This window comes from Condylostylus longicornis, unplaced genomic scaffold, assembly GCF_029603195.1.
Source record: "Condylostylus longicornis isolate FDR11 unplaced genomic scaffold, ASM2960319v2 ptg000001l, whole genome shotgun sequence".
In the NCBI taxonomy this organism is placed as follows: Eukaryota; Metazoa; Arthropoda; class Insecta; order Diptera; family Dolichopodidae; genus Condylostylus; species Condylostylus longicornis.
The window spans coordinates 6829026-6841701 of NW_026577970.1; the positions used below are offsets into that span (position 1 = coordinate 6829026).

Consider the following 12676-nt stretch of genomic DNA (forward strand, 5'->3'; position numbering starts at 1 on the left):
AAAAGCACATTTCATTCATCTGGCAAGCAAATTTTGTCGGCAAGGGGAATGAACTAATGAAGCCCATTTCAACTATTAATGCAAAGTTATAGTTTAAAAAAGAGTGATCAGCATTGCGCGTTTAATTTAACTCACACGAGAATAATTAAACTTTAGCTCAATTACATATGTCATTACTCTTAACAGTTATTTGCAAATATTTTTTCTGTTAATTTATAAACAGCGTAAAAACAACAAAACCATATAAGTTTATTGTATTTTTTTTGTCAAAGCAAAATAAACGAACCAATGCGAAATGATAAAATGCATAAACCAATTAAGTTCTTAAAATAATAAATTTTTGAGCTAGTATTCAAAAATAATTAATATTCTCTATTCCCATCACATTTACCGTCAAAATTTTTAGAAGTAAAATAGCGACAATTAATTTTTTGTGAAATTTTCGACCTACCATTTTTATTTTGGTTAATCTTACTAGATAGATCAAGATTTTTTAATATTTTGTGGAAAAGCTATAGGAATATATGTATTTGACAATGACTTTAAAAACATCTACTGTCAAATATTTAGAAATTGGCTGGGAAATATAGGCGATCGGCATTGATGAAATGAAAATTTGTTCTTTTAAGGAATGGAAAATCGGATTAAAATAAATCTTTGAATATTTTTCTGGGTATAATTTTTTTTGGCCAGATTCAGAAATTTATGTAGTGATTTTTAATAATATTAAAATTAAGAAATGGAAGGTAAATTCTTTTCATTTGTGAATAATATAAGTGCCTAGTTTTTCATATACATATGTATGTATTATCAATTATGTATTAATCAATTGTAGATTCAAGATTACCACTTAATAAGGAATATAAATTGGTCCATTTCCGCCAAAGATATGACTGGGATTGTGGAATATCTTGTATATTAATGGTTGTTAGCGCTTTGTCACGAGAATACATAGTTAATCATTTTGATGAAATTCGTAAGTAAATTTTCAAAAACTACTATTTAATTAATAAGGTCCTTATCCATCGTTACTCATTAAAATTCAACTTTAGCTTACCATTTTAAAAATTTGATATTTTTTTTAAATTCTTAAAAATTATCAATAGCGAAGCTTATGGTTTAATTGTATTTTCAAAAGATTTTTATGTTATGGTTTTTTACTTTAAACTCCATTTTTGTCAAGGTAAAGAAGAAGGTTTCGGTTCCTCAACTTGGACAATTGATCTGTGTTATATTCTTAAAAGATTTAATGTAGGAAAATTTTAATAAATTTATTACAATTTTCTTTTAAAAATTAATATCTGCCAATAAAATTTTAGGTTACTCACAAATATTTAACGAAAACTATAGGAGTGGATCCAAAATATATTGAACATAGTTATTATACTCCAATAATTGAACGTGACCAAGAAAGAGTTAAACTAAGATTTGAACAGGCAGAAGCTAAAGGTAAAATTTTGATGTATGATGTTTTTTACAATATATCATAAAATGTTATTAATTTCATTTAATTTAGGTATTAACGTTGAAAAGAAAACTGTTAAATTTGATGCAATAATACGACACTTATCCAAATATGGTCCAGTCATACTTTTAACTAATGCAGCGCTTTTAACTTGCGATAACTGTAAAAGAAAGGATGAGCAAAAGCAAAGCCCATCAAGGTACGTTACCTTAAAAAAGTAGAAAAGACTACCAAATTTAATATTTTTCCTATATATGTCAGATACTTGGGGCATTATGTCGTAATATGTGGCTATGATTTAATTAAAAGAAAAGTTTTATATAGAAACCCAGCTCAAGATGATCGTATGTCTTTGACTATAAATTTGAAAAATAGAAACTGAACTCTTCATTTTTAGATGTATGTGTGACTTCTGTGGACGCAATGGATAGAGCTCGAAAAGCCTATGGAACTGATGAAGATGTGATATTTATTTACTACAGAAGTAAATCCTGGAACTTCTAAAAAAAATAACAAAAAGATTAACGTAATCGGATGTTTTAAAGCTTTTTATGAAAATGAAGTACAAATTACGTGATAATAGTGTATTATGAGGACAAAATATATTTTATTATTCTCGAAAATTACTTATTAACAAATAACACCGCTTTAAGTTACATTTGTTTACAAGCTAAGCATATTGAATGCATCGTGATACATAATATCTACATTGTAAATAAATGATAATTTTGGTTTTCTGTTAATTGGCTTTGATTTAAATTTTTAAATGGAATCACTTGAGCAAGTGTTTTTAGAGATCTAGAAATTTGTATTGAAGTTATTATGTTTACAAAATGGCATTACAAAAAGTAATATGAAAAATGTATCTATTCATTTTACTATAGATTATTAAACAAAAAATTATAAAATTGAATTATTGTACATACAAATTTATTTTAATAAAATTGTTAAAAAAATAAAATTCATATATGTACAAACATAATGCATATACAATATATTTGTTTTTATTTAAGCAATAATAAAATTAAAGATTAAGAAAATTTTGATAATTCAGACATGCATTGAAAGTCTAAACTAAATCTTAAGTCTTTTTACTATAGTTAAAATCTGCAGAAACTGAATATTTAACTTTTTGATTTGTAACATACTCGATAATTTTTCAATATCCAACATTTTTCTATTATCGCTCTTCAAATTTATAATATTTTTGCAACAGTTATAAAAAAACTTAAAAAAATCCTTTAGAGTTTTAAACACAACGGTTGCCATTTTCGAACATGCTATTTTTACAGATTTTGTAGTTTGGATTTATCGAACGTACTGTATATTAACATAGGTCTTAGGTAGAATTATTGAAATACGAATTTTGAACAAAGTAGAGATTTGTCGAACATGCTATATTTGAAGATTTTCTAGTTTTAATTTATAGAAATTGGTCAGCTTGATCTAAGTTGTAACTGAATTTTCAAAAATGACCAAGTTTTACTTTTTGGAAAATAATCAAATGATTACTCTGGTTATAAGAAGTAAAAATGCTCGCCATCTGTTTATAAATTTAAAACAATCTATAATATCAATAATATAGAACTTCCTATACAAATAATAATTTCCTTGTGATAATAAATAAAATACAATTTAAGTTTCTCATTTTTATTCAATTAATTTTGCTTTATATTATTTAATTAATTTCTATTAAATTAAAAACAAAATGATACAGTTCTCTTTCTCTCAAAAATAAAAAATTAAAAAATCTTAAATAAAATAATATGTACTTAATTAAAATTAAATCAAAAAAATAGTTGAAATTAGCTTACAAATTACTTCTTATTGCTTTTCTATGTACTAATTATTTATTACTTTAGTATATAAATATTTTTTATATTTATACACAAAAAATCACAAAGGTAAATCCTAATTTTCCTAATTAGAAAAATCAATAAAACTCTAATGGTGTTAATAGAATCTAAAATTTTAAAAAAATCATCGAATATAAAATTACTTAAATGTAATTTAACTATTTTTTTTTTTTAAAGACATAAATAATAAAAACTAGATTTTTCCATAATAAAAATAATGAAAACATTTTTTTATTTAAAATCAAAATGATTTTAATGATTTTTATTAAAAAAATTTGCAATATTGTTTACAAAAAATGATTTTCTTTATTTGAAAATTTTTTAAAAAATCACAAAATAAAAATAGAAAAACAATTTCATTATTATCGAAAAGCGATTAAATTGCATTAAGCACTTTTAAAAATTTCCATTCTTCTTAATTTTAAATAACATAGCAGAATTTTATTACTAGTATACATTTATATATATTAAAACTTTAATCTTTAATAATTATATTTTATAATCTTTTACATACATACTCTAAAATTACTAAATAGAACTAAAAGAAACAAGATAAAGAATATATCCGTTTGAGTTTTTGTTATTTTAAATAGGACAAAATTAAAATTATGATTACAATTACTTAATAACAATTATATTATTAAAAAAATTCTTCCTCAACATTATTTCAACAATTAATTTTATAATATTATTCACTTGAATAAGAATTAAAATAGTTAATTTCAAGGATTTCATTGTTCATTTAATATGATTTTAAAGAAGAATTAAATTATTTATATATTTTATATAAATATAAAAGTAAAATCAAAGGAAATTTTTTACATAAGATGTACAGAGAGAATATATAAATAGTTATATATATATCTTTAAAATTTTTAACAAAACTATTAAATTGTAAAATTAATTCCATTATTATACTTATTTGTTTTTTTTTTACATATCTATTTACTAGCATTTTTAATATTTTATCCATAATAAGTCTCATTAATATTATATAAATAAAAAACTTTTTTTTTTGTTTGATAAAAGGTATTAGTATAATTATTTAAAAAAAAATATTTTTGTTTTTTATTTTTTTATTAATTTAATATTATTTTTTTTTATATATTTCTCTTTTTATACATTAGAAAAAATTTGTTCATCAACTTTTTCTGCGTCTGATTTTAAATCATTTATTAATGTTTCGACACAAGTCTTTGGTATCAGTGTGCCAACAATTTTGTGACCTTCGGTGGTTTTTAATCGAATTACTTGCATTTTATTATTATGTTTAACACTTAAAACTGATTCAATACGTGCCCATATTGACAAAACTGAACCAGCTAATACTGTATATGTCCTTCGTCTTAACCCGTACTAAAATTACACAAGAAAAGTAATAGTAATATGTTAAATTGAATTTGCAAAACATTAGATTCAAATAAAAAACTTATTATTACTTCACATTCTATTCCTAAATTAGTATTTCGACAATTTCCATTCCAATATGCATGTGAACAAGTATTTACAGAAGCATCATATAATTGGGTCCAATGTGGTTCTGCTTCATCCATTGTTACTTTTTTATATTTTTTTTCTATATCAGCTAATGACTCTGGCTTGAATTGCAGTCCAGTATTTGCTTTATAAATTTGAAACATTAAATCTTTCTTATTTAATTTTTCTTTTTTATTTTTATTTTGATTTGGTTTTGTTTCGATTTCACACGCTAAAATTGCAGTACGTTTACCATTGCGAGCTTGATGAGATAAGTAAAAACCTTCTTTTTCATTTATAGTTTCAGCAAATCTAAAATCGATAAAATTAATTTTGTATTAAATAATATTTACTTTAAATATATATTTTTACTTTTCAATAGCTTCCTGCCATATCATGCCTCTCTCGACTTGAACAAAATGTAATTCAGCTGGTGCTATTCCTGTTGCATGTCTTCTTATAAATTTAATTAATTTAATTCTAGTGACGTTTTCCCCAACAGCACCCAAATCTTAAAATATTAATTAAAAAATGTGAGAATTAACTAACAATTTATCAATTAGGGAGACAAACATGAATCGATTCAAGTCTTATACCGCTTACCTAAAATACCTAAATCAAAACGTCCGATTTTTTTAGCTTGACTTATAATTGCTTGTAGAGTATCTGTGAAATATTTAAATATCCTATTTTGTAATTCAACGGGCATTCCTAGTATTCTATTGAGGAACTTTGATATATTGTTGTAATCTTTGTCGAGACTTAACACACCTGGCATTGCTTCACTATTAACTATTAAACCGACACCAACTAAAGCTCCAGCTATATCTTTAAAGAAATCTCCACGATAATCAGTTGGTGGTGGTACAATTGGTGATTCATAGCCCATTATAGTTTTCATAACAGCTTCTAATGCTGTTCTACCATATTTATTATCAATGTTAAATTGTGATAAATCTCTGGTTTCTGTAGCCCGACGATCTCCATGCGTTAATGCACCTAATGATTCTAACCGCTTTGCCACCGTTGATGCAAATCTTCTTTCACCTGCTAAATCCGAAATTAAAAATATATACTCTGGAGCGTTGACTTGATTTGATCGATGTGTTCTACCGAATTGTTGTATCGCTCTATCAGCTGACCACGGCAATTCTAATGTAATATGTACCCGTCGCTTTTTATTTTTTGCTCTACGATCACTTTGTAGAGATATTCCACTTGATGCTGCTTCAGATATTATAGCAACATCTTTTTCGCCATCCATAAACCTTTGTTTTTCAGTTAAATTTAATGTTTCAAGTGGTACATCAGATTCTGAACGTGACTCGTATTGTATTGAACCATCATCATTTTGTACAACACGTCCCTTACGTCCGGTCATTTCAGCAACATTCTCAGGACCACCAAGCTCATCAATTAGTTGATCTAATGTGTTTGGTGGCAAGCGTTCACCAATTTTTTCAATTTTCTGTAATAATTCTTCTTTCATACTACATGCTCTTTCTATAGCATCTTTAGGTGGAGGTCCTAATTGCATTTGGATTCCATTTATAGTTTGTGTAATAATAGATTTTTCCCCTTGTTTTTTCTCTAATAACTCTTGTATTTTATCTTGTGTAGATAGAGGCTTTTTCTTGCTATTACTATTACTATTATTGTTATTATTGCTATTATTGTTAGCTGATGTTGCAGGTTTTACTTTTTTCTTTTTGTTATTTCTTGAAACCCATGGATCAGCATCACTATCTGAATCACTATTATAAAATGGATTAAAATCACTACTTTGACCACTGTCAGAGTTATTATTTTCAGATTCTTCCAGCTCTGTATCAGTACCATTTAAATCTGAATCATCTGAATTATCATTTTCACTAGCATCTGATGAACCTACCCTAGATTTTTTATGATTTGAATTTTTTGTTTTATTATTGGATTTTCTTTTATTCGAGTTTGATGATGAAGCAATGTTTATTGATGAAGAACTGGGTTTCGTATCCTCTGACATTATATCAGCTAATGTTGGTTTTTTTGATTCCAAACCTAAAAGTTTATTGATTCGATTTCTATCTGGTGCTGGAAAATGTTTTTCTACCAAAGATTGAAATACCCCTCTGGAATAATAACATTGTTATATTAAAAATCTTAATTGAATTTGCAATAATATTACTTTGCTGTTGAGACAAAATCGTTTAGTTCACCATCATCTCTTTCTAACTGCTCTAAAGTTCGCGCTTCTCCAGTAGACTGCAAACCAATTACAACACATTTACCATATTTTATAGCTTCCCTTGCCACTTTAACTGCATGATTAACTTTCGAGGCAATGCACAAGTATTTAAAAAATCTTTGATGAGCTGACCAGAATTGTGCCCACATAGTTTTTTTCATACGGCTTTCAGCATCTATTAATTCAGCCGCCTCAGTAAATTTTTGCATTGCTTCAACCCACTAGTTAAAACATTCTCGAATTAAAAAAATAAATTCAGAAAAAAATTACCAAAAATTTGTTTACCAGTCCTACAGAGTCATCATAAACTTTTTTAAATTCCGGTGTTAAGCTTACTTCTTCAATTTTAAATGTAACACCATGAAAACTAAGTTGTCTTGCAATATACATTCCTCTTAATTTCATATCCATTGCTACAATTTCCATAGCACCAACTCCACTAAAAAATTTCAAAAACATACATTTTGTTTTTGTTCAAAACAACTTTTAAAATATTTCCTATTCAACAAACCTACCGTTTTTCCACAGCAGAAATAAAATCGTTAAATGTTGGAAATGGTGTACCTTGTCCCCACATACCCAATCTTACCATATATGCCATATTTCTAGGTTCAGATGCTCCCGTTGCTGAGGCATATACTACACGAGCTTTTGGCAATTTATTTTGTAATTCTAAAACTGTTAAACCTGTTTTCGTTGGTTTACCAGAACCAACTGGACATAAATTTTTTGCTCTATGACATTCATCAAATACGATAACACCATCGAAATCTTCACCACACCATTGCAATAATTGTTTTAATCTTGATTTATATTTTCCTGATTTATTATTTGATTCACCAATTAATGCTGAATATGTACTAAATATAACACCTTTTTTAACGTTTCCATTAACTTCAGATGATATTTTTGCATATTTAAACTATAAAATAATATTTTATATAAATTTGAAATTGATTTAAAATAACTCATTTATAATACCTTATTTAATGGATGTACGCTAATTTTTGAACCAGCACCAATATCACGTAAATCACGTTCTGCATCATATTTCAAATCATTTGATACTGAAATCCATAAGGCTTTTTTCCGGCCATTTAAATAATTTTCAAATATAATACCACCAATTGTACGACCTTTACCAACACCAGCACCATCACCTAAATCGATATATATATATAAGTATTATTTTATTTCTTTTAAGATCTATTTAAGTTTTCTTTGTTATCCGATAATTTACCAATTAAAAATCCAGCTCTTGTACCATCTGGTAATAAATGATCATGAGCTTGTGCTGCATATGTTATTGATTCTAATTGTAATGCGCTCAAATTTCCAACATTTATTGATTCCATTGGTATTGAAAGTTTATAATAAACATCACTTGGTTCAACAGATGATAGTGAGGCTGTTTCTACAACTGGATCAGGATGTTTTTTACCAATTTTTACTAAAAAAAAAATCAACATAAATTAAAGCTATATTAACATATCATATTTAAATTTCTGTTACATTTAGCTGGCCAATATTCAGCATATGTTTCAGCTACACCCATTTCTTCATCATCTCCTTCATCATCTTCAACAGGTTGTTGATTCTGTGACGTAAACTGATATTTATATATTAATTTTTTATTGAAAGTAATTCCTAATATTTGGTTTGTATATATTTACTTTTTGAGGTTCCATCCACATTTGTGTTAATAATTTATTTGGAATGCCACTTGTTAAAAATTGTGGATTTGCTGCTAGTAATGCTTGAAGATTTTGTATAACCAATTGATTAATACTGCTTAATTGATTTGGATTTCCTCCGCTACCAGATGAGTTACCAAAATCAAGCCCCATTCCCACTAAAATTGAATAAATTTGATCGTAAAAATAATTCTTTTTTTTTTTTGTTTTTTAAAAATAAAGCAAATTGTTAAAGTAATTAAATGTAAGAATAATTAAATCAAAATGGTGGAAAATTAAAATTATATCTAATAAAGCTGTATAGTGTCTTTCTGTAAGAAATTTCACTGTAAATTTTGAAATCTTTAATTGAATTTTTTAATTTTTGGAATTTAATACTTTTAATGTTTTGTATTGATGAGATTAATTAAAAAATTGAATAAAATTTTGAAGATTTTAAGTTTTAATATTGAGAAATTTGTTTCTATCTTAAAACGCATAAATTAAATTTCATTTCATATTTTATAACCGTATAATTAATTTGTATATTTTATTTTTTAACTAAAATTATTTGGTTAATATAAACAGAATTTCGGGTGAACGTTTTGTTTTTCTCAAATTATGCAAACTTGAACTCAAAAAATTACTATTATTTATATGTAGCTGGGCAAGCACTTAAAGAAATTGGAATTTGATGCCGAATCGGATCCTGAGCAAAAAATTTTCAGCATTTCTTGATTAAATAAAACTCACATTAATAAAAGGTAATTTTCACATTCTTTATGGACTTTAAATTTTTTACCGTACAGATATTTCTTTAATTATTTTACTGCTAAATCTGAAACGGTTTGTTAAATATGGAAATTTAATATTTCTCTTTCAAATTATAGAATTAATACTCCTAATAATCTAGTTTTTTTCAAAATCTACATATTTGGAATCAAAAGTCAGGATTTTATGTGATTCAGTTAAATCAAATTAATTTCTCTGGATTAATATATTTATAATATTTTGACAAATTAATAGCGTTTTGAGAAACAATAAATTATTGTTGGAAAAACAAAAAAATTTAATTTATGAATTTTACTAATACAACATCATAGTTGCGAATTAATAAGAATGTGCTTATTACACTAATAATTTCCATTAAGTTAAAAAAAATTTAATTTTTAACAATTCCTCAGAAAGTCTTAAAAATGCTTTAAGTTTTTGAGGGGATTAAACAAGAATATTTATTGTAACAAAATCAAAAAAAAAATTTTAAATTCCCCAAAAGCAGAAAGGTTGCGATATACTTCTTTTACCGCGGCATTGCATAGTTGAGCGTTACAATGACAAAGCAACTATTAAAATTAACTGTTATCTAAAATAGTTTTTTAATTTTTGTTTGTTTTTCTTCTAGAAAATAACTTATAAGAGTCGGAATTTACACAGTAATAAATAACTCATTCAGTTAGAAGTCTCTCCATTCCCCATCACGAAATTAGTAAAATTTGAATATTCGGCTCCTTATAGTTGCGAAACTTCAAACTTTTTCAAAAAACTAACAGCAATATCCTCAAGAAATATAAATTCGATCATTATGTTAACACTTCTTTCAACTCTTTTTTATTTTTGTTTTGCCTCATCCTAAATGTATGCATGCAATCGTTTGAAATATTTTGATATATGAATGAAAGTAATTTAAAATTTAAATTTTTGAAATTGTTTTTAAAAGCAGTATGTTCACTTTGACCATTGGTTTGAGCCAACTTTATTATATATGTATGTAGAAATGTTATTATGTGAATATTTGTTACATATTATATGTATGCTATTTCCAAAATAATTCAAGGTGGAAATCAAGCTATTTTGAGCGAAAAAAAAAATTGAATTTTAGACAGTAGTGTTGTGTGGTATATTTTATATTTTATTTTGTTTACTTTTTGAAATTAATTAAAATTAAAATATTTAAAGCATTAATATAAAAATTATTATTAAAAAAAAAAAAATAAAAATATAGCAAAATTAAAAAAATTAAAAAAAATTGATAATTGTTATAGCCAAAGGACTAAATTATAAGTATGGCGCAAAGCAAAAAATTAATTAATTATTTAGTTTAAAAATAAAATAAATAAAAAAATCTTTAAAACATAAATTTCTTTTATGGAATATTAAAAAAAAACATTAATATTAAAATGTATAAATTTTATTTTTTTATTTATACCGCATGATAACTGACTTACTCTGCGCCAAAAGAGACGCCATATTATTTCCAGCTTGATAATAGGCTTGTAAGCCACCAATAGAAGTATTTCCAATATTATTATTACTAACATTGACACCACCAACACCACCACCACTACCAGTAGTAATATTAATGCCATAATTTCCCATATTAAATATGGGTGAGATAGCTGAATTAATTCCTGTTCCAGCAGTAAATGGCATTCCAGATACTTTATATGATTTTTTTTTATAATTATAATAAAATTTAATATTTATGTAATATATCGAATTGGAAAAAAATTAAATTGTTATATTCACGAAATATATGTATATATGTATATATATATATATTATAATTAAAAAAAATCTTACTTGATGTAATTGAAGATGGTTTTATAACATCATATCCTCCAATAGTATTATTTTTTGTAACTAAATTGGGTGGAATTTTATTAGTTGCTACTGCTTTTGATGAAATATTTGTTGCTTCTGATGTTTGCATTTTATTTCCTATATTATTATTATTATTATTTATAATTGTTGGTACACCAGATAAAATATTATTATTTGCTGTTAATAATGAACCTTTTTTATTATTATTAATACTATTTTTGGCATAAGTTACAGCTGTTACTAAATTTTTACCACCGCCTGTAATATAGAGAGAAAAAAAAATTTGAGAGAATTTTAATTAAAACTATAATTTTAATTAAAAAATATAATTAATTTAATTTTGATATTAAGTATACTGATTACAAGAAATTTATTTTCAATCAACTGGTTATTAAAATTCACTGGTTAAAGACTAATTAGAGTACTAAATGGCTCAAACATATGAGAAATAGATTTGTCTATTTTCCTATATTTTGGTGCGAGGTTATCAACAATTTCAACACAATTAATATTGTTTTTGAAAACTGTAATAGATACAACGACGGCTCCGATTGATACGATTGATATAAATAAAAAATTTACATTCTCTTATATAAAAAAAAATAAGAAGCGTCAAATTACATGATCTCGGTGGTCTATTAACGGACCAAAACATCACATTAGTTACTCACTAAAATCAAACACATTTTTTATTTAAATTTATTTAATATTAATGTTTTTGAAGAACTGTGTGGACATCAGTCTTTCACTAATAGAATGGCAACTTGAACCAACAGTATAAAGTCACGCGTGAAATACAAAAACAAACACAAGAAAAAAGTATAACCGCTTTGTAAAAATCTATTTTTTTTGATTATTTTCTAATATTTTAATTTCATTTAAAATATTTTTTAAAATAACAAATTTTTGTAATTTGACATTAATAAATGTGAGATTTAAAGATATTGCAGACTTCAAGGCGTAAATTTGTTAATTTCTTGAAATAAACTGACGCTTTAAATTAGGCAATAATTTTATTAATTTTTATGCAGTACACAATCAACGTAATTGTATTACACATAATATGTAACAAGAAACCCTTAGAATTCTGATTTGTTTCGGAATCAAGCCGCCAAATGTTAAATATAAGTTAATTGTGGAAATTCTTTGAATAAAATGATCGCATAATTTTTTCAATGCGCTTAGGTATTATAATTTTCAGAAACCGTGAGAACGTGAATACGCACAAATCTACTACATTACATATTAATCGTATGTATATATATACATACATATATACAACACGAATTCAATACATTATAATTATTATTTTATTAATTTCTAATTTCTCTTATTATTTTCTTAATATATACATATATATAATAGTATATTACTAATA

The 12676-nt window shown here is 25.2% G+C and overlaps 2 protein-coding genes across 4 annotated transcripts in view; one reads left to right on the forward strand and one right to left on the reverse strand.

Moving 5' to 3' along the window:
• Nucleotides 1–585: 585 nt before the first annotated feature.
• Nucleotides 586–2378, forward strand: LOC129616433 (protein GUCD1). 2 transcript variants are annotated; one of them, XM_055532147.1, is made up of 7 exons: nt 586–746; nt 836–976; nt 1190–1251; nt 1320–1449; nt 1517–1664; nt 1727–1809; nt 1863–2378. In XM_055532147.1, exons 1-7 carry the CDS (start codon nt 740–742, stop codon nt 1967–1969), a joined length of 678 nt encoding a protein of 225 aa, XP_055388122.1. In that variant the 5' UTR covers nt 586–739; the 3' UTR covers nt 1970–2378. The 2 variants fall into 2 exon arrangements, with proteins under 2 accessions (XP_055388122.1, XP_055388059.1); XM_055532084.1 differs by having other exon boundaries at nt 1184–1251; nt 1863–2377.
• Nucleotides 2379–4241: 1863 nt separating this feature from the next.
• Nucleotides 4242–12676, reverse strand: part of LOC129612701 (protein strawberry notch) — a 42192-nt gene continuing 33757 nt past the window's right edge. The window contains exons 3-15 of one of the 2 annotated variants that reach the window (XM_055530269.1): nt 11278–11556; nt 10923–11135; nt 8698–8876; nt 8537–8633; nt 8265–8474; nt 8006–8184; nt 7540–7946; nt 7310–7463; nt 6965–7245; nt 5401–6908; nt 5170–5308; nt 4761–5109; nt 4242–4677 (exon numbers count right to left, since the gene is read on the reverse strand). In XM_055530269.1, coding sequence (XP_055386244.1) covers nt 4438–4677; nt 4761–5109; nt 5170–5308; nt 5401–6908; nt 6965–7245; nt 7310–7463; nt 7540–7946; nt 8006–8184; nt 8265–8474; nt 8537–8633; nt 8698–8876; nt 10923–11135; nt 11278–11556 — 4235 coding nt within the window. In that variant the 3' untranslated portion in view covers nt 4242–4437. The remainder of the gene's footprint in view (nt 4678–4760; nt 5110–5169; nt 5309–5400; nt 6909–6964; nt 7246–7309; nt 7464–7539; nt 7947–8005; nt 8185–8264; nt 8475–8536; nt 8634–8697; nt 8877–10922; nt 11136–11277; nt 11557–12676) is intronic. The other variant, XM_055533532.1, reaches the window with a different exon arrangement.

What these genes read in the sequence shown, in the direction of transcription:
- LOC129616433 (XM_055532084.1), top strand. An exon ending in TAATCATTTTGATGAAATTC is followed by an intron (nt 977 to 1,183) that starts GTAAGTAAATTT and finishes ATTTTTGTCAAG; the next exon opens with GTAAAGAAGAAGGTTTCGGT. An exon ending in AAACCCAGCTCAAGATGATC is followed by an intron (nt 1,810 to 1,862) that starts GTATGTCTTTGA and finishes CTTCATTTTTAG; the next exon opens with ATGTATGTGTGACTTCTGTG.